The sequence below is a fragment of the Cyprinus carpio genome, chromosome A8, assembly GCF_018340385.1.
Source record: "Cyprinus carpio isolate SPL01 chromosome A8, ASM1834038v1, whole genome shotgun sequence".
NCBI classification, from domain to species: domain Eukaryota; kingdom Metazoa; phylum Chordata; class Actinopteri; order Cypriniformes; family Cyprinidae; genus Cyprinus; species Cyprinus carpio.
This window is the reverse complement of record NC_056579.1, coordinates 12,846,150-12,870,765: the sequence shown is the minus strand read 5'-3', so window position 1 is coordinate 12,870,765 and position 24,616 is coordinate 12,846,150. Positions and strand designations below refer to the sequence as shown.

Here is a 24,616-nt window from a genome sequence, read left to right as displayed (position 1 = left end):
TGACAGAGAAAGTTTTAAAGAGAGGCAGAGAAAGAGATGGAGAGAAAGAGATGTTATATTAGTCCATAGTGTTCAATCACTAGACCTGTGTCTGATTTGTAGTTTAATCCAGAAAGATTCCAATATTCCAGATTATGGATTACAACAATGGATTATAACAGTCAGTCAGCGACATAATAGGGGTTAAAGAACCACTTATGTGAGAGTGTATGTGTGTACCTGATACAGTCCAAAGTCCAGTCGGACTGTAGCAATATATCGAGTCTCTCTGCCACTCCTGACATCACGGAGCTCGAGCTGTAGGTCATGCCAGCGTCCATCACACACCTGAACCTGATCCAGTCTCAACCTGACTGGCCGAGTTGAACCCCGTGCCACAGAAAACACCAACTGACCCGAAACCACCTGGAATCAGACACATACAAATTAGGGTTTTTAATAATTATCCATTACTCAATTTCATTTATTGTTTGCATAGGATATGAGAGCTACACTTGATCATCGAAATCATCTGGAGCCTTTGGAGTTCGGCACATAATTGTCTACTTCAAAGTGCTATAGGAAGTCAAGATAGCTTTATTTTTAACACTGTGCTTCTAGTGAAAATGTTTGTTTCCGACATCAAAACAGATCATGTTTTCCTTTCATCGGGCTCTTAATGATTTCAGACATTTCTTGCAATATCTGAAGGCAAACAAGCCCAGGTTTCTCCTTAATGCCAGAGAGCATTAGAATAGCACAGCTTTTACACAGGAGGAAAAACTTGGTTCATAATTTATGGAGGCTACAATCCTTTGATTCTACTTGCCTTTAATGAAAATTTGTGTCATTGTTTTATTTAAATGAAAATTAAATAATTATAAAAATAGTAATGCATTTAAAAACTACAACTGAAACAATTGTAATAAAATAAAAAAATGTATAACTTCTTCTTTCCACCAATTAGATTATCTAATTTAAAAAAAACATTATGACAGTTTTTACAGTAAATCTTGACATTAAATTAAATTAAAATGTATCAAATTAAATCAAATTTAAATTATATGTAAAAGTAAACTTAAATGTAGAACTTAAAAATTATAATTATAATAATTATTATTATTATTAATTTTGCTTTGGTGGACAAATATTTCACCTGATTGGCTCCAGAAAAAAATAAATAAATAAATAAATCAGTACAAGAAAGAAAGTCTAATGATTCAAAATGTCAATTTGAAATCATTTTTATCAGTAATCAGATGAAACACAGACTACAAATATGACAGGGCAGAATTTTTTCTAGTAGTTTTCTTTTCCTTTCCGTGTAGATTACTGTTTGTTACATGTTACTCAGTGTGTTTGTAAGTGTGCATACCTGAAAGATCAAGTTGGTGTATTGTCCAGCTTGAGCCTGCAGGAGAACTCCCTCTTTTGATCTGGTGCGGAACACCAGCCCCATGTACCAGGGTGTAGTGATGGTGACTTCATTCTTCAAGTCCCACCACAGCGCACTGTTTCCAAGGAAACGATGAGGGTGGGACATCACTGTGAAAGAATCATTCCAACACCACAATCATCATGGCATTAACATTTAGTAATCGTTCCTGTTTGATACTTGCATTCTGGTTAAATATTCACTTAAAGATCAACAGAGAAATATTATATGTATTTATGTGTTTTGTATTTTTATGTGGGTCTCACCTAAGCTGCAGTCCTTCCCTCCAAATCCAACAGGGCAATCACAGGAGTACGTTTCCCAGCTCTCCCTACATGTGCCGCCATTCTGGCATGGGTTTGATTTACAGAAAGGCAGTTTGGCACTGCAACCTAATACAGACACAGAGCATTACTTTACAGCTGCTGCAGCCAATCACAGAAACATCACAATCAGCGTAAAAATAAAGCAAAATAACCACAAATACTCACAAAATTCTACAATACCATTCAAAACGTTTTTTAAAAACAAGTCTCTGATGCTCACCATTAAGTTGATACTGTAAAAATAGTAAACTTGTGAACTATATTTAGCATTTAAGATTTATATGTTTTAATATGTAATTTATTCATGTGATGGCAAAGCTGAATTTTCAGCTGCCATTACTCCAGACTTCAGTGACACATGATCTTTCAGATATCATTTAATTTTTTTTTACAATGTTACTTTTGATTAATTTCTATCAAACCAAAAATTCTTACTCAATACTTTTGAATGGTAGCGTATGTTGACATCATGAGAGTCAATCACAAACACAGGACGTCACTATCATCACACTGTAAACAATCACACACACCAGGTAAAGTGCCATTATTAGCGATGAATCCTGCCATGTCCACCGGTCTGTTATCAATATGCAGGTCTTTCATGCAGCCAATAAATTCTCTTGTACTAAACGGGAAATTCTCAGGCAGGTTAGGAACTCCACCCAAAAACAACGGGCCAGTCAGATCCAAAGACCTGTGAGAAAAAAAACACAGGAGAGAATGAGAGAGATGATATATGTGTTCTCCTGAGTAAAACCAACACTTTTCATGTGCATATATATGAGGGTGTGCACACTCACTTTTTGCTGCTGGTCTGTCTTCCCTGTGCAGCACAGCTGTAGTTGCCGAGCTGAGCACCAAACCTCAGAGAAACGGCTGTGTCACAGTCATCTACACTCAAGACAGCGACCTTCTCATCAGATGGACCCTGAACGTCACCGCTCACACTACGCTTTGGCTAGATACAAGCACAAACGAGTCCTCATAATACACAAAGCACATCACACATTCTGAATACACAATAACAACTGTTACAAAAAGCTCCTTTAGTATCTAGTAGCTATAGTCTAAAGAGGGATGAGTTAACAAGTCTATAATATTAGAGGAATAGTTAACAATTTAGGAGGCAAATTTTCTTCAGAGGACCTTCTCACCTTGTTGTAGTAGTGGATGTGAACGGTGTGCCAGTTGCCGTCACTCACTCCGGCAGGCAGGTATGGACTCACCTGAGTAGACGACTCACCTGTGCAAATCACACCACATCAAAATTACCCATTTCATATAATATTATAATCCCACATTAAGACCATAGATGGATCCAGGATTTATTTAAACTCTCTGAACACCCCCCCCCCCCCCCCCCCTTTTTTTTTTTTTACCTGTGGAGTATTTAAGAACCATTTGTCCATCCAGTATCTCCAAAGCAAGGAAGTCGTGCTTCTCATTAAACCGACCATTGTAGAAGAGCAAACCATTACTTTCCAGTGTGGCAAACCTACAAAACACATTTAATGCACATCAAAGATCTGGAATGACCCAGTATAGGTCCATTTAGAGTTTTATAATGTGATGTCCGCAAAACTGAGAAGGGTACACTCAGCATAAAATGATCTCTGAAGTAATCCCACTCGATATCTAGAAGTTTTCATGGCAGTGGTTCAGCAAACAATATCCATTAAAACTTTCAAAGTCAAAAAGTATGCACATTTATAGTAATATTGATGGGTTCTTATATGTTTACTTCAAATTTCTGTAGAGAAAGTTATTCATGTAAATAAAATTATGAACTTTCAACATATTTCAGCAGTGAAGCACTCTCTTGGGATGCACATAAGAAAGTCAGATTAATATTTTTTCTTTTTGCTACATAAATTTAAAGCTGGCACGTCCTCTCAGGAGAGCAAACAGATTCACTTTAAACATCTTTTAGTTTGGTCAAGACAAAACACTGACAAGTGAGAGAGATGGGCCTTGTTTATGCTCTACTGAGCAAAGACTTTTAGATTTAAGAGAGTTTTTTATAGAACATGGTCAGTCTCTAAATTGCACACTATAGCACAATGGTTATCTTTCGGTGCAGAGAGGCCAGACTTTAACCGAGAGAAAGAGAAGGATTTCATATTCTGGCGTGTCTAGGGAGATGAGAGAAGGTTGTGCCCTTTCTGGATGTGCTGATATTTGACCATGTTAATAAATAAAATAGCTATGTTTTAGCCACTCTGGAGATTACAACAAATGACCATTATATTACCTCTGTGCCACAGCAGCCAAACCCTGACCAATCGCATCAAACACATGACCAGAAATAGCACTCACAAGGGGAAGGAAAAAAACTAACAGGATGAAAGAAGAGAAAGATAGTGCTAAAGAGCTTTTCTTATGAGAGAGTATGAAAGCGAGAGGAGAGAATATAAGAAACAGATCACGAGGGAGAAAATATATATTTATGATATTTACATATATAATATTTAAAAGTATGAGAAAGAGTGGTAATATTTGATATTGTTACTATTTTAAAATAATTTATCCTATCTGGAAAAAAAAACTCTTTAAATCATAAGTCATACTACTCTAAAAAGAAAAAATCTTGGTCATCTCTGTCAAAATTTTGGACTTGACATGACCTAAGACCAGATGACAGGTGTGTCCATGTGTGTACTCACGAGAGAGAGATGGAGAGGTGGAATCGTTGACGGAGGCCCCTGAACATCATGAATGATTTTGGAGGAAAGGATCTGGTGGTGACAGAGCAATATGGCTTCTCATAACCTCCTGCAGGACACTCACACCTGAATCCCCCTCCGGAGAGCTCACGACATGTACCGCCGTTATGACAAATGCCTGCCACACACTGGCCACCACGCCGGTCAAACTCACAACGCTCGCCTGAGACGGACAAAGAAAACAGGAAATATAAAATACACACATGCACACACTGATATACACTTATTCAATTCAATCTTACTCCATTATATTGTTTAACTGTGAAAATTGTTCTGCACTACAAAAATTAGGTGCTGATCGTTTTAAAGATAATAGAAAAACACTAACAAAATAATAACATTGTTAAAGTTGGCATGAAACTGAAATCTATGGAATCTTCTGATCTTATACTTCTTAAATCATTTAGTTTGCAAGCTCAATGCAAGCTCACAGTCAGATATTATTTTATTCAGACCACAATCAAATGATTTTATAGGTTGAAAAATATAAGTTACTAAACATGACAACAAAACCATCAACAAAAATTTAAATCAAACTGGCAAACATTCTTAAATGCAACCTAAAAATTATTCATGCCCTAGCCTAGTGCATGCTGGGAATATGGAGTGAATAGGACCAAATCACGTAACCATTTTTTTCAAAGTTCCATTTTTACTTGATACAAGAATCATTTTACACAGCATTATGTAGAATATTAAGAGCTGAACATTAATGACTGTGACTATTTTATCAGTCTGTAAGATACATTTGGATAAAATTCCTATAAATTGTACCATCAGTGTATCAGCAGGAGTCTATCTTACGCACACCCATACTTTGTTAGCGATGTGTAGAAGCTCTGTAAAAACCTGTAGATGGGAATGTCCCAATGGACCAATAACAGACACACAAACACACACACACACACACACACACACACACACACACACACACACACACTACATAAAGCAGCTTGTTGTTTGGGTTTTGAAACATCAGCAGATCCTGCCCTTAGGCTTTATGATGCTGAGCCAAATGTGAGCCAGATTCTGGTGTTGTGATGTTTCAGCATTGTGTTGGTGAGCCTCTGGCAATGCTTAAATAAAGCATGTTAATGTGCATGTGTGTACAAACCTCTGGCACAGACACACATGTAGACATCTCCGTCTCCCTTTAATGGGAGCGTGAAAATACTGGCTTTAAAAGCACTTCAAACTTTGACCCACCACAGAATGCACACATACAGCAAAATGTCTTAGGACAAACAAATGGATAGACACACACCACAGGCAAAAAAAAAATAAAAAAAAAAAAATAAAAAAAACCTTACTGTTTACAAGATAGTAACTGCTCACTGCAAACCAGCTGCAGGTACACGTACACACACACACACACACACACACACACACACACACACACACACACACACACTCATAAATACACAGCAAAACCCTTAAGACACATGGACTCATGAATTTAGAGAAGCTCAGTCCAGCCTTTTCCCTACTGGCTACTTAGACTGAAAGTAATTTGCATATTCTTCATAGCTTACAAAGATATCACCTGCAAAGGGAAAAGGATTTTAGCACACAATCTTCTTGACAGCACCAAACTGAATATTCATAAGCCATATAAAATAAGTTGCTGTGCCCAAAATAAAAATATATAAGCAGGTCACAGGCCTCTGAATACCAACTGAATTTGTCTGACTAACTAAAATTCATAAATCTTTAAACAGGAACGAATGTCTTCTTAAGGAATAACTAATGCCTAAAATAACTAATGATAAATTAATTTACTAAAAGATTCTAAAGAAGCATTAAATCTGACAAACGTTCCCTTGAGCTAAAGACAGATATTACAGCATTACAATTTAACTAAACCCATTAGACTTAGTCGACTAAAATCTTATGCCAACTAAAACAAAACTAAAATAATTCAAATGTCTAAAATATGACTAACACTAAACTGCATTTAAGTCTAAATAAATATTTGCTCTCAAAATGAACACTGCTAGCAACAATCCAACATTCCCTAGAAATTGAATAGTTCTCTTGACAAACTTTTAAACTAATATAGATCTAAGAATATTTGGGGGGGGGGGGGGTCAGAATGTATGTATATTCTGCATAATAACATAGTTTCTTGTCAGTAGTGGTGTTGATTGTATAACAGTGTTCTGATATTGCAAGATGTATCATTTGAATTGAATTAAACAGCTTTTAGAGTGTTTTATTATTTAACATGTCTCATAATCCCTTTTCAAAGTGTATGCCCCTGGCTCTTGTTAAACCATATGGACTGTCTGACATGAAGACAAGCAATTCTGAGAAAACATTTCACACTGACTGCTCCTGCACACAATCAGACACACAATCAGAGACCTACAGTACAGCAATTTCTGTAAACTCCTCAACCAGAACTGCCAGAAACACACAGACAAACAACTTGAACATAAATATAACATGTTCAAACACTTTCTCTGTGTTCAATAAGGTATAAAGTTCTCATCCTAAAGTCCAAGAACAAACCGAGAAAAATAGAACTGTCTTCACATATCCACAACGAAATACAAGTGATGGCACACAGAGATATTCACCTACATATACACCAAGACCATTCAAGCGCAGTTATCTGTACATGGACAAAAGTTGAGCTTTTAGGTACACACGTGTTCTCCAATACACAATACACACACACAAATCTCCACTGATTCTCAGCTGACTCTAAATCACTTAAAATCCAGCAGGGAAAGGCTTTAAAACCCTCTCTGCAAATATCTCTCCATCTTTAGTCTCTCTATCTTAAGTCTCTAGATACTTTTGTCCTTTTATATTTGTGTCAGGTGTTCGCTCTCGCTCTCTCTTTTCTCCAGCTGTTCACTTCCTGACTTACTATTAAGAGCACTTCTCCCTCTTTCTTCCCCTCTCTTTCTCTACCCATTTCACTCTCCTCCCGTGCACCTATCCACTCCATCCCCTCAGATTATTTGGTAATGTATTCTCTCCCCTTCGTTCAAATGATGTTTAATTCATCAAAGCTATTCTTCTCCTCTTGGGCTAAACCACCCTCTCTACCCAACCCCCACCACACACATGGTACGGCCCTCAGGGGATCCTGCATCTGTCCCTGCTTTCCTCCTTCCGTTGGATTTCTTTTTCTCTCTTTCACTTTCTCTCATACTGCAGCGTTTGTATTACTTTAAGAGTTGCTCATTTAACTTCAGATTGACTTCACTGCTGAGAGTTTAAGTCAGTTTAACCCTCGTGGCCATACATGTACACTGAAAAACAAACTGGTTAGCGGTTGTGCTGTACCACCAGTCACCACCGTCTAGTTTTTAGCATCAGATGGTGCGCCCACAGACCGCTCACAGCTCTTTCACTGACCATCTGATGCATATTTCACAGAAAACTGGCATCGTTTGACAGGGCAGGCTGCTGCACAATTTTCATGTGCTTTTTTGAAAGAACTAGTTGCTGGATTTGGAAACACTGAAGACGCTCATGGTCAGGGCTGGGTTGAAATATTGATTTTCCTATTTTTGTGATATTCCTTTGAAAGAATTCAATACTGAGTCTTAAAGGGGTCATCGGATGCCCATTTTCCACAAGTTGATATGATTCTTTAGGGTCTTACTGAAAAGTCTGTAACATAGTTTGGTTAAAATTTCTCAATGGTAGTGTAAACAACACCTTCTTTACCCTGTCAAAAACAGCTCTTTTCAGAGCAAGCCGTTTTGTAGTATTTTTCTTTAAATATTAATGAGCTCTGCTGACCCCGCCCCTCTCTTCTGAGCCCCTCTCTGAGAGACTGTTTACTTTAGCTGCATTCATCGTGAAACTTGCTAATTAGCACATTATTAGGACAGGCAATTTGCAAAGATTCATTAAAAAAAAAAACTTTATACTCACTTTATACTCACTAATTTAAGACGCCAGTACAGTCTGTGCTGAAACGCTACTGTCAATCAAACTATCGTGGGAGGGGCCCATCTGAGATCGGCTCAATTTGAGAAAGGGCTAAAGATTTTAATAGATTAAAAAAAAACACTGGGTGGATTTTTATCATTATAGGGTGGTTGTGTACACACACTGCCAACACACATACTATTTAAAAAAACATTTAAAACTTCATATAGAATCAGAACACAAATCAAAAATCCCAAGATCGATTGCTCACACCATGACAATTTATTTTAAGTCTATATATTTTACCTGTATTTGCAGTCCAAATGTATGGAGGACTGGGAAGGATAATTTAGAAATTAAGAAATAAGAAATTCTTATTAAACATAATAAGAAATAAATATATATTTTTTATTATTTATGTAATAAATATTATTATTGTTTATGTAATAATTTTTTTTAAGTAGATAGAAAATAAATTAATAAATAATGTTTAAACTGCAAAATACATATTTGTTGGCGTTTACTTTTCCTTGTCCATGTGCTGACTGCTTTTCTTTGTTGTTTTCTTAAATGTTTTACTTTACCCATTTGCCAATCAAGTAAACAAGAAAAAAAGTCATTAGGCAGACCAGTCATGGGGGCAGCCGATCATCTTTTGACTTTTGACACATGCCACTCAATTTTTTATAATTTAATACATAGTTATCCTTTTAGAGTTCCACTGTACCACCCACAGTACAATGCATGTTTTTAGAGGGTTAACTTTGTGACATACAACAACTGAAAAAAAAACTAAACATGTCACAAGTCTTTGGAATGTTGAGAGTCGAATGATTGGGATTCATTTGTGATTAAAATTATGCAAACAATTTTAAGATACAATCAGCACAGCAGTTACAATCAGTGTCTTTGTCAGACCGCCAACAAGGCTTCATGCTGTGATCTCATTGTGTTTTCCAGCGAATAGCGCCCAGATATAGTCATCTGCAGGCAACTGTTTACAAAAAAAAATGTAGGCAGAATTTTCCCTTTTTCCGTGTGTTAAAAGATCTATTATTCAATACCAGAAAGACTCACAGTGACACTCTAAGGTGTCCTAGGTATCCTAGGTGTCCTAAACAGAACAAACCTCAAAATGTGTCACCTTTCAAAAGAGACCAAAATCATGCACATACTTCAAAAGGTTAAGGAACAGCATGCAATTTACTTTGGGTATGCCTTTTTATGCATTTTGGGCAAATTTTACAGGAATAATAAGGGGTTAAAAAAAGTTTTTTTTTTTTTTTTACATTTTGTTTTGTTGCTGTTTTTTCATAATAAATGCAAATTAAAGTTTATGTCCACAGTTGGTATCCACAGAGCAGTTTTTGTTTATAGATTATTTATATTTGACAGTTTGACAAAACAAAAAAAAATTATTTACCAAGCAAGAAGGATCCTTAAATAATTTATAGCATTAGCTGAGATCATTTTGTTTTCATACACAAACAAAATTGACATTAAAACTGAATCATTAAAAAATTAATCAGAAATGAATCCAAACAAATTCGGAATGAAATACAGTTTGTGAATTCGAATCTAATTGGATTGGGAATCTGTGCCTATATCCAGTCCAACTCCTAGCATCAAATCTTTGAAAGATATTCTGTGCTTTCCTGTCTAACCACACAAGAAACATCAAATGCCAAGGGTTGTTGGGTTTGTTGGATCAGATGAACATGCCAGTTTTTATTTCCATCATTCTACTGTACATCCAACAGCCAACTTTAGTACACATTTGAAATGTTGCTGTTTGTTTTGGCAGTGTGAACCAGCCACAAGTGGGCAATTCTTGGCCTGAATAAACTGAAAAGTGCACCAGACGTTCATTTGCAAGTCCTAGCAAGACTTTGCATCATCTAGAAAGACATAATAACACATCTCTTAATAAAATACATAATCACACTCTCACCTGTGTAATCCTCTCGGCAGATGCAGGTGTAACCTCCCTCTCTGCGAGCACACACTCCTCCATTCATGCAGGGGTTTGAGTAACACAGGTTAATTTCAATCTCGCAATAATCTCCCGTAAATCCAGCAGGGCAGCGGCAGCGCAGCCCTGTGATGGGATGGATGGGCCGGAACAGTGTGGATGGGGAGACGATAAAGGGAGCAGAGCTGTTGAAGCGGAGAACACTGATGCACTTCATGTAGTTCTGACATGGCTCACGTAAACACACGTTATCATCAAAAGGGAGAACCTGCCGGAATACAAAATACAGCATTAGAGAAGTGTGAGTGTGTCTGTACGTTCGTGTGTGGTCTCACCATAAAAAAGTATGGAGGACTAGGAGACCATTTTTATTTAATTCACATTTCAAATTTTAGCCAAGCTGTGTTTTAAAGGGCCATGTCTTAAAAGTCAGCTGAACATTTATTGGCTGGCTCAATGCACCTATCAGCTTAGTCATTTACAAGGCAAAAAAAAAAAAAAAAAAAAGGTCATTTAGTGTTGCATTTCAATGTTTTATTAATTTCTATTCGATATTCTTATCTAATGATCTTTACAAGGCAGATGTTTTACCTCCATATGTGCGAGGGCGTTGAGTCTAGGTCTGTTGAGGTACAGCTGCTCCTCCAGAGCCTCCGATGGGAAAAACTGCCCTCCTGGCAATGCAGCAGAGAAACTAACGTTGAGCACCTTTCCTGCATCTGCATCCGGCTGCACGTTAAACACAAACACATCATCAGGAGAGACTGAAAGCACTGCTGACACCCCTTCCAGGAAGTGAGTGAGCAGCGGGGACAGGAAGTGCTCCTGGGACATGTTCTGGAGTCGCACAGTGATGCTGCTGCTAAGCATCTCTTCCGTAATGATGAGAACCCGCAACACACACTGAGCACTGATGCTGTGAATGCCATCTGAGAAACAGACAGAGACAAAGGAAGATGAAGTGAGTTAGAGAGCAATAATAAACTTGAAATCTACAAGCCTTGTCCTGTATCAAAGTATGTGTAAAAGCAGTTAGTCAAATCATTTTAGATTAGAAGTTAAGTGATAAGAACATGTCTGACAGCTCAGTCAAAACATCACTTCAGTTTGCAGTCACACAGTCTGTTTTACTCGAATGCAATCTGAAACACTTTAATGTTGTAGCTGTGAGAGTTGTACTACTTCAGAGGTCCATCTCAACATGCGACTGAGTCAGGTAAAGATTCAAGGGTTTCGGTAACTGAGCAGCTATTGTGTCAGTGAACCTAATGAAAACATGTCCAGGTGACATTTCACCCCAAAATCAAAAGATGGAGGAAGACATTTTGTTTTTTATATAAAAAATTAAGTGGATTTTAAAACTTTTTTCATGACATTGTTGTGAACAAACACACTACCTATTGATTAGACCTTGTGCTTTATGAGCATTTTGTGTTTTTTGATTTCTAAATGGTGATTCTCATAAGATGCTTAGTAGTGTAAAGGTATGTTCACATTTACCACTGTACAGTGAAATTTCACGGGAAAAATTCAGTCATTTTAATAGGAATCCATGCAATCAAAAACTTCCAAAATTTCAGTATAAGCAAAACATTTCCCCACACAGATTTTACATAGGATTCAGGTTTTTCCACACAAATTTGCTGCATTGACCAACTGAAAGCTGCATGGTTTGATAGTGACTTCTTTGTGAATGGTGCTTTGCGCATTACTACACTACTGACTGTGGGCAATGGACTGTGTTTGTTTACAAAACTTTGCTGATATGACTGCACTTTAAATAGATAGCCAATCATTAGTCGTCATCTACTCCCCTTCATGTCATTCCAAACCAGTATGACTTTCTTTCTTCTGTTGAACACAAATTAAGATCCTTTAAAAAACGTTGGTAATGAAACATTTTCAGTTCCCATTGACTTAAAAAAAATACAATGGAAGTCAAGGGAAACCGAAACCGTTTGGTTACCAAGATTCTTCAAAATATCTTTTGTGTTCAGCAGAAGAAAGAAATGGATACAAGTTTGGAACAGCATTGGGGAGAGTAAATGGTGACAGAATTAAAAAATTTTGGTGGACTATCCCTTAAGTACTTTATTTGCTACAATACAATGTTTTTAAATTAACATAAATTAAAGGCAAATACTATTATGATGCATAAATTATGTTTAAATAAAATTTTATTGTTGCCATTGTTCTGTATTATGAGGATGAGAGTTGGGGAAAATATGTTGTATCATAAAAATCTGAATGGCCTTGTTTTTCCTTTGAGAGGGTAAAATATTTCCTTTTTAGGATCAAATTTGACCCAGACAAGTTTTTGGCAAGCCTATTGACATGCAGCTGTATACATTCATATGTGTTTGGGTTTAAATATTCCAGCCACTGGCTTTGATTTTGGACCATTTACCACTTTTTGGGCTGTGAGTTTGAAAATACACACCATTGCACTATTATCATTAATAAAGTGCCCACTGAAGCATGCAGGAGTGCTGTTTCTGTTTGAAGATCTTTGAGTCCAAGCAATTCTGAATCATGTTATTCAGTATATCCATGCTGTTTGTACAACACTGATGACATTTGCACAGTTGCCTTTCCATTTCTGAAAATGATTTTCTCCTGCATAGATTAAAAATGTTTTGGCTATAAAGTGCATAAATACAGTCTTGGCAGCAAGTCACTCTAAAGTCGATTTAAATGGAGTGAAAGAAAATTACACACAGAAGAGGAAATGATTCAGCAGACAGTGAGCAGGAGAGTGAGATGGGGTGAGGGCTGAGGCTGCTGGAGGCTGGTAGGAGGAGTCAGGGATGTGAAAGAATAAAAGCACAGAAGATAAAATGAATGGGGGAGGGGAGAAGAGAGACGTTAGATCATGATGTCATCCCCTTAAAAGTCACGCCTTTCTTACTGATAAGCAGTTCTTATAAAATATACCATCCATCCCCCACTTGTGTCTCACGCACACACAGACAGAAACAAGACATTCTTTTAGACCCAACCACACCTGCCATTTTAATCCATTCACTGTAAAAAAAATTATGGTGACAATGTATATTCATGCATGATGTATTGTTTACATACTTTAACTACCAAAATCTGCATTTCACATTAAATTGGACTAATAATCATCATAATAGTCGAACAAACAAAGACAAAACACCATCAGGGTAAAACACATAGCAGTAAAATAATGCATTAATTAAATAACATCCAATTTAATATGAAATATTTTAAAGTACTGATAACAAATACGAAAAGAAACAAAACTATTTAAATAACTACTAAAAATGTATTTACTTGCAAAAACAATAGATTTAATGTAAAACTATTTTATAGTAAATTTACATAGAATATGATGTTCAATTATTTATAGTTTTTAAAGTAAATTAATGTTAATCAAGTGTTTGTTGTTGTAAAAATTACAAAAAAAAAATTACACAGTAGCAAAACAAAATTCCAGAAATAACGACTTTCCCCAAATGCATGACTAAGTTCTTTTTCATTGAAAATCTTGACATTTGCTGTAGATCTCCTTGTTGTGTCATAGCTCAAATTATTTACAGTTTTCCACTGCTGAAGTGTTTGACTCAAGTTGTGCTGTTATAGCTGGAGAAATAAAATCAAGCACAACGTGTGAGCGTCTACAAGAGGACGACAGGCGCGGCTTGAAGTTTTTAATGTCACTGGATGTCTCAGTGTCTAAGGAGATTATATCCTCCTTTGATGAAATGCCACCCTGTGCGAGAGAGAGAGAGAGAGAGAGAGAGAGAGAGAGAGAGAGAAATAGAGTGTAATAGAAAGAGCAAAGGGCTTAGATGAGGAAGGGTGAAGGCAGAGAAGCAGGAGTGTTTACATAGATGCCAGAAAGATGAAGGTAATATCAAGCAGACAAGATATCCGGGGAAGTGTGTTTGTGGGAAAGACTGAGATGAGGAAAAGATGGATAGAAAAAGTGGTTTTGGGGGGAAGAGAGGTACAGGAGAATTGTGTGGGGGTAGCAGCTTTTTTGATTACAGGATTATAAGGCAGTCACTCCTAACTGACCCCACAATAACAGTCCCTGTTTCTCTCTAACACACCACGCAGCCAATAAACTAAAAAACCCATTGTGCAAATCAGCAATATCCTGCATATCATTTTCAGTCATATTCCAATAATCACTGAGGCCTGAGAAATAACTGCAATTACGGCAAAATGACAAGTAAATGATCTTAATTACTGTAAACAGTCACAACTAGTACAGGGGAAACACACTATGGTTACTCAACATCTAAATAAAACTAAACAAAACATTTATTTAAATGATTACTGTAGCTTACAGCAGGAAAATATTATTAATCATGCTGATTAAATCAACACATTCGGGCTCCCACAGAGGATAAGTCAAATCACCAGTGTGAGAGTGTGTTGTTGAGATTTAATATTTGTGTGATTTCTGACATTAGCAATCAGTGGAAGGACTGGAATATGAAAAATTAGGATGACAATAAAGATATTTATAACATTACAAAAGATGTTCAACATTTTAACTGTTTTTAACATTGTTAATATTATAAATGTTTCTTGACCATCAAAACAGCATATTAGAATGATTTCAGAAGGATGTGACTGGAGTCATGGCTATTAAAAATTCTAATTCACATCACAGGAATAAATTTGGAAATTAAACATTAAAATAAAAACATTTTTGATCAAATAAATGCAGGTGAGCATAAGGAAATTCTTTAAAAAAAATCTTACTGTCCCCAAACTTTGAACGCTTATATGTCATCTTATTTATGACACTATGACCACAGAAGGGGTACAATGTTTTTATTTGCATAATTTTTCACAATGTCCTGTTTATCAATAAAATATCAAAATATCCTTAAAACAAGATACACATATTTGATAAGTCAAGATATTAAGATTTGGTTTTAGAGAATATATTCTGAATTAAGTTTATTTTGTTTGTATGTTTTGGACATAAATCTATCAAAATTTTGTAAAATTTATGCTTAAAACAAGAACAAAAAAAGGAAAGAAAATGAAAACACAATGACAAATGAAATAGAATTTTCTAATATATTATTTTCGTAAAAAAATTAACCTTCAAGTACAACTGCCTCGTTAATAAGGATGTTTCAATATTTTACTAGAAAACAAGATCAAAACACTAGTTATGAAGACAATTTGTAAGTACAGGCACAAATACAAACAGAACTATTGCAGACACGCACACACACACACACACACACACACACACACACACACACACACACACACACACACACACACACAGTCTTTTACTAAAAAGCACATTAAGAGCTGTATGGTAGGTTTCAAAAAGGGCAATTTTCCATTTCTTTCATCTGAAATAATTTTCCTTTGAGCCATTCAAAGCCAAGACCTGAACTCAGCGAGTTTTTCCTCTTTCTATTCCTCCTGTTCAATCACTCGTCTGTCATTCACCTCCCTCTGTTTCTCTTTTCCACTTGAGTGTTTTATCTTCTCTTTCTCAAACTGTTTTCTTCTTTTTCTTCCTCTACACATTCCTTAAACCCATCTTTTCTTCTTTTTTTAGTGTATCTCCCTCTATTCCTCTCTCAGACCCTTTTAATATTTTATAATCCAGCTCACTTACCCACTCTAAAGTGAACTTTATTTTAGTCTTGTTTTGCACAGGGAATCATTAGAATAAAACACAGTGTGACTGTGCATGTGTGTTTGGTGCAATTCTATCTGGGGTCGCAGGAAAACATGCAAATAGCTTTTACCAGCTCACAAAAACATGAAATAAACAAATAGATCTCAGAGGTCCCTACAGTATGGGTTTTTCAGGTTTCACTACCAGACACAACAAACCTGATTCATGCACATGCTCACAAATTCTCACAACAGCAGCTCGCATATTTGACATGCTTTTAAACATTGAAATTACAAATCTAGCATGACCAAAACAGACCCCAGGTCTCAAGGGCCTCCATTTGTGTGTTTTTGCACACACAAAAAAATAGTGAATAGATGTTTGCCCTTCATAGCTGAAATTCGTCACCTGGAAATATATTTCTACCCCCATCAGCCAAGAGGCACTCAACTAAAGGCACTTACACACACACACACATGCACAAACACATGTGTATAAAGACACAAACAGACCCAGATGTAGGCATAAACACTGTAGATGCCTGCATGAACAAATATTAAACCATCTGATTAACCAAGCACACACACACACACACACAATCTTGGGCACTGGTTTGACAGCTGTTTACTGTGCTCCGTTATTTCCAAAGCCAGGCTACCCCTAAGGACGTCCTATTACACTCAAAGTAAAGTAGAACACACACACAAAGAGAGAGAGAGAGAGAGAGAGAGAGAGATACAGAGAGAGAGAGACAGAGAGAGAGACAGAGAGAGAGAGAGAGAGTGCGTTAGCATGCAAGATAAGAGGCCTGTAATCCTCTTTTAAACTACATTTACCATACACACACTTTCATTTTGGTAAGCATGCATTATCTCTGAGACCAATACGATTTTGGCTACACTTCAAATGTGCATTTTGTATATTACGTTGTTAAGGGAATAGCAGAGTAAACTAATCACATAAATGTAAGCACATCTGCCTTGCTTGGAAATAACAAGATAAAAGTGACACTGATTTTCAAACTATGTCATCTCATCTTACAGACAATGAGCTGCGCTCATTAGAAAACTGTAACTGCTGTTTCTCTGTGTGAAGCGGAATACAAAGGAATTATTTAATAGGAAATTCCTTCAACTTAACCTTCCATTTCCCTCCGGACATCAAAACTCTAATTAAATTGTACAACGCAGAAGAAAGCCACTCCGCTTATTTAGAAACAAATATTTAGACTATTTAACCCAACCGAAAAATATGTTCTGTAAGAGAAAAAGAGGGAAGGAGAGATAGACAGAAAAGCAAGAAGGAAAAATGAATGAGAAACGAAGAGCAAAAGGGGGATGGAAACGGAAGTGTGCTTTCCTCAGAGGAGAGAGTGAATTTTACCAGAGGGTAACTGAGCTGTCTAACACTGCAGTCTTACAAACTCCCCAACCTATATACCTTACACACACATGCACACACAAACTGCCAGATAAGGTAAAAACACAGAACAAAATCAACAATATTGTTCAAGCAGGGTTTTTTCTAAGTGGTCAATAAACACAAAACAGCCACAAAACCTTACACATCATGTTAAATTTACCATTTTAGTCACCTTGACTGTATCACCATTTATAACCTTTTAAAAGCCACAATTATCTACACTGCCCAGCAATGCCATCAACAACAACAGCCATTGTGGCCGAACAATGCTCTCCTCAGCACTTACACTCTTTCATGCTACCACTGAGATTCCTGTTACAGTATTTGCTAATGCCAGTAGAAATCATTCCAGCATAAAGTAATTTACATTGATCGCTAAATGTCTTTACAGAGAAAAATGCAAGTCAAAGGTCAGCTTTCTCTGAAGATATCTTCTATTCTTTTTATTTTTCCTCTAACATAGACTTTCCACACTGACACATTGCCTTCAGCAATATTTCATAATAGAGCACTGCAGAAAAGAGTTAGCAAAACCAATTTGACCTGATTTGATTTCATCCTTATGACCTTAATAGCCCTTGCCTCATTTCCCCATTTCTTCCTCCCTTCCTCCCCCTCTCCCTCACATTTTTCCTCCCCCTCTTGGGCTTACCAGTGACGGTGACGAGCATCGGGGCCACCAGTGGTCGGTTGTTGTCCAGTTTCCGGCTGAGGCGGATCTCCCCACTTGTGTGGTTCAACAGCAGCAGATGCAGCTCATTCCCACGGTCTATAGTGTAGTAGAGATGATCCGAAACATCTGGGTCATGGGCTGGAACTCGTCCAATAACTCCACTTGGGAAGGTGTTGGATCGATTGGATACAAAGTTGTTAAAGATGATTTGAAAGTCTTGCATTTGGGGCCCATTATCATTCTGGTCAACCAGTCGTATGCGCACTGTGGCACGACTGACTAGCGGAGCTGATGTGGCCTGGACAACGATAACATACTCATTCCGTGTTTCATAGTCAAGGTCAATTAAAGAAGTGAGTTCTCCTGAGAAAATGTCCATTTGGAAGATTTCTGGAATATTTCCTTCCACAATCTGATACATAATCTGAGCATTTGAGCCCTCATCTGGATCAGTCGCTGTAATTTGAGCTACGACAGACCCAACGGCACTATTCTCCTTCACTAGAACCTCAAAATCATCAGCAGGAAAGACTGGAGCATTGTCATTGACATCCATGACACTGACTTGAATATGTACAGGTGTACGCTGAGGCGGAACACCGCGATCCACAGCAAATGCAGTCAGCTCATAGAAGGGAACACTTTCACGGTCAAGTCTCCTGACGGTCCGGACTATTCCTGAGGTTGGTTCTATTGTGAAATCACCATCACCGTCCTCTCCATTCTGGAACGTATACTGGACACGGCCATTGGCATGAGCATCACGGTCAGTAGCAGAGATCTGCAGGACACTAGTGAAAGGAGGAGCATCCTCACTGACTCCACCCTGATATCTGGGGCTCAGGAACTGAGGTGCATTGTCATTTACATCATTAACATTGACCTCCACATAAGTGGTGTCAGATTTCTGAGGGATTCCATTGTCGCGAGCAGTGATGGCAAGCGTGTAAGTCATTTGGTCTTCGTAGTCTAGTTCTGCTTGAAGTGTGATCGCTCCACTTGCAGGATCGATACGGAATTGTGGAATATTATCCTCCAAGTAATAAGTGATGCGGGCATTTTCTCCAACATCATCATCTGTGGCACTTATGACCACCACGGTGCTGCCAGGAGGCCGGTCCTCATTCACACTTACTGAATAATGAGCGCTCTGGAATACAGGACGGTGTGTGTTGGCATCTGTGATATTGATGTGGACCTGACAGGTGTCGTGGAGAGTTCTGTCAGAGGCAGTGACTGTTAACACGTAGCGGCGCTCCTGTTTGTAGTCCAAAGGCAGCGCCAGTGTGATAAGTCCAGCGCCACTGGCTGTGCTAATGGCAAAACGATTACGTGTGTTTCCACCGGTGATTTGATATGTGACGGCACTATTTACATCACGGTCAACTGCGGTTACGCTGACCACACTTGTTCCAACAGCTGCATCTTCATTTAGTCGGACGTAATACTCTTTTTGTAGAAATTCTGGTCGGTTATCATTAACATCCATTACTGTGATCGTAACACTAGCTGTGGCGGAAAGAGGTGGGGCACCATAATCTCGCGCTTCAACACCAAAAAAGTAGTGCTCTACTGATTCACGGTCAAGTTCTGAGCTCACCGTGACCCAACCAGTGGCAGCATTGATAACAAATGGTGTATCCGTGCCAGTTCCTGTTAAACGGTATTCCAGGCGTGCATTGTCACCATTATCTGTATCAATAGCTTGTATGTGGAGAATGGAGTGACCGATAGGAGCGCTCTCCAGCACTGTAGCCTGAAAAGGTGTGGATACAAAGATTGGTGGATTATCGTTGACATCAGTAACCTGCACACTCACAATTCCAGTGTTGTTGGAGAGTGGTGGGCGGCCGTTGTCCTGAGCCCGCAGCCGTAGCGTGTACTCACGTTCCGTCTCAAAGTCCAGCGGTGCTACTACCTGGATTTCTCCAGTAACACTGTCAATCGCAAACTGCCCTCGGCTGTTCCCACTGATTATGTTGTAGTGCACAGCAGCATTCCCATCTTTATCCTGGTCCGAGGCGCTGACTCTGAGGATTTCAGAATGTGGCCGGACATCTTCTCTAACTGCAACCACATACCGCTTTTGACTGAACTGTGGAACATTGTCGTTCTCATCCAACACAGTGATATGGACGCTAACGGTAGCAGACCGTGGGCCCGGCTCTCTCCCTTGGTCACTTGCTTCCACCAACAATGTATAGCGTTCATTTGCTTCTCTGTCAACAATACCTCGTGTCGTGATCAAGCCTGATCGTGGATCAATCTCAAACGCAGAGCGTGCAACAGCTGCACTTTCTCCAATAAATCTGTAGCGTATGTTAGCATTCGCTGGTGAGTCGAGATCTGTTGCTCGAAGCTGCAGGATAGGATATCCCTCTTCCACGTTCTCGCGAATGGTCTCGCGGTACTCTGTTTGCTCAAACACAGGAGAGTGATCATTACGATCAGCCACAGTGATGGTCACCATAGTTGTTCCAGAAAGGCGTGGTGAGCCATGGTCTGTGGCAGTAACTCGGAAGTAGTGCAGGTCCATGTGTTCTCGATCCAGAACATGTGTGGTGGTGAGAAGGCCAGTAATTGGGTCGATTTGGAAGTAATCCATGGACCTGCTGTTCATTAAAGGGGCCATGCTGTAACTGAGTCTGCCTGCCTCACCGGCATCAGGGTCCTCAGCTGTCATAGTTATGACTGAGGTACCAGGAGGCTGGTTCTCAGCAACCTGAACCTGGTAGTTATACTGGGGGAAATGGGGATGCCTATTAGCAGCTCTACGGGAGCGCCCAACAGGAGGGACACCTGTTTGTTCGCCGTTGTACTCTTGCTCCTCTCCTCTCTGAACTTCATCGCTCTCTCTTGCTTTTTGTTTTGCAGTGTACTGATCTTTTTGTGTGTTTTCCACCCCATCTACACTTTCATGTTTAAGCTCATTTTGTTCAGTCCATATTCCCTCTTTGTTTTCATCACTCTCTCTGTCTGACTGAGAGTCATTGCCTTGACCTTTTTCTTTTTCTCTCAGTAATTTTTTCTCTTCTAACACTGCCTCTTCCTTTGTGTCTTCTGCAATCACCCATTCCATGCTTTCCTCCCTTTCTCCCTCTACAGGCTGACTGTCACCCTCCCCCTTACCTTCCCCTTTCACCCCGCCCTCTATCTGTCCCTCCCTCCTACCGCAATCAGTCGCGGCTTCCAGCTGCTCCTCTTGCTGACTGACACCCTCAGCTTGTAATGACACCCGTTTACTGGACTTTAATTGCGGCCGCGTGGCTCCCCCATCGGCGGTTAAGCTGTCATAGTCGCCACACTCTGCACGCGCACTGGAGCAAGGATAACGTGTACTTTCCCCTCTTATAAAGTCGCTCTCTTCACTGTCAGGAACATTTTGGGTTTCATTTGCATTTTGATCGCCAGGACTGCTGTTGTTGTGGTGGTTATTATTACGATTTTTGGCGCAGTTGTTATTGTTACTATTCCAATTCATCAGCAACAAACTTTCAGTATAGTGACTCGAGTAAGCGAACTCATGCGCGGAGTCCGGCGCTGTCCACTGAGCAGGTGCTGAATCTTCTCTCCCGCGCTCTGCACACGTGTGAATGTGTGAGTCACGAAAACGTTTAGGAAAGTTTAGCTCGAATAAGAGGTAGATATGTGCTGCATTATGACCCCTGGGAGAGCCAGTTGCAGATGAGCCAGAGTTGCGTACATCGCCGATATTCAACCGAGCAAAGCTGATTCCAGTTGATCCATTATAATGAATACTGTCATCAAAACGAGTCCCAGTCCTGACCCAGACCGCCTGTGGCATTAAATCCCGAGCATCAGTCCGTTTGAGTGCACAAGAAGACTTTTGTGGACTATTCCGATCAGACTTTGCATGCACAAACTCTACTTTTGAGTTGTTATTTGAAGATGCGGTGTTTGTATTTTCTCTTGCTTGTCTTCCACGAACAGCGTAACGCCTCAGAGAGATGTTGAACCGGTGCCAGTTACTGCTGTGCCAGTCTGGATGCCTTTCAGAACAACCTGTGATCCGGTGTGACTCGAGACAGCTGCTTGCTTCGCTTCCAAGCCCTAGAGAGAGCTGCCACGCGCTCGGTTCTGAGCACCCGCGGGTATTCCTAACGCCTGACCCGTTCCAGCCCTCTCTGGTGAGATCGATAACATTCAGGGGGCCTGAAAGGGGACGGTCCGCTGTCGCTTTATACAATTTATTGGCGTCCGATACCACATTAGAATAAGAATAGGCTTTTAATAACGGCCGAGTTGGTGTCTTGGCAGCGGGAAACTCCCGTTTTGGGTGACATGGGCAGTGGTTAGGCCTGGATTTGCTATCCACGGTTCTACAGTTATCCAGCAAGCTTTGTGCAACGATCCTGTCCGTGTCGAGGCGCGACTGTGGCCGCGAGCGCCTTCTAGTCCTTTGTATAGTCCTCTTTTTGCCGTACTGAACCGAAGAGGCGAGAACACGAGAAACAACGCCCTTCTCTCCGCTGCCACCGTTACTCCAAAGAGGCTGGTGATGACAGCGTCCGGTGTGCGCCGCCGGTTCTGATATCCATGCACTATAATTCCTGTAAATCCGACTCAACGGATCTGAGGGGGGTTCCACTGCACAGTAGCGTAAGCATTGCGATTCCCGTCCTCGCGACTGTACCGTTCCTGCAGGGTGGATCTTGCAATCGCCCCCAGCCAAAGCCCCCGTTACCGTTCCGTCGGGCAGGCTGGCGATTTGAGCGTCTCCGGGGGCTGGGTGGGTGCACAGGGAGCGGCAGAAAGGCCCTGATGCACTCCCCGGGATAACAGTGAACAAAGAGCTTAGAAGGAGAAACAACAGCGGCGAAAGCGAGCCCAAGTCCAGTAGCAGTGCAGCCATTAGTCTGGTGAAATCCTTTCTCTCTCCCCCCCTTTCTCCCCTCTCTCTGAACAGAAGTGTCTCTCTTTCCCTCTCCAAACGCCGGCTAAGTGACCAGCTCATCCACCACCGCCCGACTCCTTCCGCCGTGCTCCCCGGTCGCTCGGTGATCCCGGGAAGCTCGCATCTATTCTCGGTGTTTGGTAGAGCTCCAGCTAGCAGCGGCACGAGCACAGCATCTCTCATTCACATCCAACATGGCTCACAGCGAACCCGGTGCTACCCTCACTCCTCCCCCTCTCGCTTATTTCTTTCTCTCCTGTCTCTCTCTCGCGCGCTCTCTCTCTCTCTCTCTGAGACGGGAATGGTTCGTTCCAGTGTGCGCAAGTCCGTTTCTTCACTCACCTCATGACGCCATGTCCACCGCTGGAGAGGTACTATGTGACAACCTATCAATATCAAAGTGAAAGCAATAGCATTTATTAGATACGGGACGTGGAAATGTAACATAATTTATATTTAACAAATATTCCATAAATCCAAACATTTCATTCAAATGATATGTTAATACCGTACTGCATTGCTTTTTATCTTAGCTATATATAGGCCTACACTGATATTCTCCATAATAACACCTGTAACAGAAGGCCTTATGAAGTATCAAATTCTATCATTAGTGACTTTTACATGAACAATAACTAAGATGAAAAGATAAAACAGCATCCGTGTAACAGAAATGGAACTAACATAATGCAATAAACATTAACAAAACAACATAAAATGTAACATGAATAAAACCATAGGCTACAGTCATTCATATTTTTAATTTAATTTTTAGTAGGCCTATTTTACAGAAATATGTCATGTAATGTACAGTTAAATATATTATAATTTCCCCAGCATATGCAAGGTAACGTTAAGCCTTTTTTTTTATTTTATTATTATTGTTTTTGCCGTTTATTTTATTCTGTTCTACATTAACTACAAAATATATAATCAACAAATATCAAGCATAATCTAATTTTTACTTTTGGTGTGCGAAAAAAAAAGTATATTAAGGTCAGTGGGGGGTTTGGGGGCGGATGGTAGTTTTGTGTGTAGCTGTAACAATCAGTCGGTGTCCACCTGTGACGTCATGTCTTATTCACTGACTGATTTCCCGAGGCGTTTTTTTTTTTTTTTTTTTTTCATTCAGTGTATTGAATTCATATCGCATTTTCTTTCTCCTGCCAGCTATACATCCTACTCGGTAGACACAGTCTCATTTTCAATGCATTTTTGACATGGATACATTTTTTTTAACTATGATTTTTCTGTTTTAAATCACACTGCATGTGGGTGAATTTCAGAGCCGCGTGTCACAGCCCCGCATGGCGGATGTGAAATCCACGCTCAGTCAGAAATAGACTTGTGCGTTACCAAAAAAAAAAAAATAAATAAAACACAATCTGTGTCTCGCACAGTCTGCCTGCCACTGACACGGTTGGAACGAATCCACGGATGTTTAAAAATTCATACGGCTCAATTATACCGTGCGCGCTCTCTCTCTCAAGATAAGCTGCCCTCGCGCCCTACTGTTCACGTGTTGTAGTATGAGCTGAGCAGAGCTGACTGTGGTAAAGGGCTTGTGCTTTCTGTGTGCAGTTACCAGTGATGTCTAAGCAGAAAAGGATGATTTGCAAATTTTCCTGGTTGACTGTGGAGGATGAGATTCATG

The 24,616-nt window shown here is 39.5% G+C and overlaps 1 protein-coding gene across 4 annotated transcripts in view; it reads right to left on the bottom strand.

Annotated features, from left to right (window-relative positions):
- Positions 1-23,253, bottom strand: part of LOC109095267 (cadherin EGF LAG seven-pass G-type receptor 3-like) — a 41,878-nt gene extending 18,625 nt beyond the window's left edge. For 2 of the 4 annotated variants that reach the window (XM_042762324.1, XM_042762322.1), the window contains exons 1-11: positions 18,027-23,253; positions 10,918-11,255; positions 10,306-10,594; positions 4,404-4,626; positions 3,120-3,235; positions 2,895-2,983; positions 2,541-2,698; positions 2,271-2,434; positions 1,681-1,806; positions 1,355-1,524; positions 220-405 (exon numbers count right to left, since the gene is read on the bottom strand). In XM_042762324.1, coding sequence (XP_042618258.1) covers positions 220-405; positions 1,355-1,524; positions 1,681-1,806; positions 2,271-2,434; positions 2,541-2,698; positions 2,895-2,983; positions 3,120-3,235; positions 4,404-4,626; positions 10,306-10,594; positions 10,918-11,255; positions 18,027-23,145 — 6,978 coding nt within the window. In that variant the 5' untranslated portion in view covers positions 23,146-23,253. The remainder of the gene's footprint in view (positions 1-219; positions 406-1,354; positions 1,525-1,680; positions 1,807-2,270; positions 2,435-2,540; positions 2,699-2,894; positions 2,984-3,119; positions 3,236-4,403; positions 4,627-10,305; positions 10,595-10,917; positions 11,256-18,026) is intronic. The other 2 variants (XM_042762321.1, XM_042762323.1) reach the window with 2 other exon arrangements.
- Positions 23,254-24,616: the final 1,363 nt, after the last annotated feature.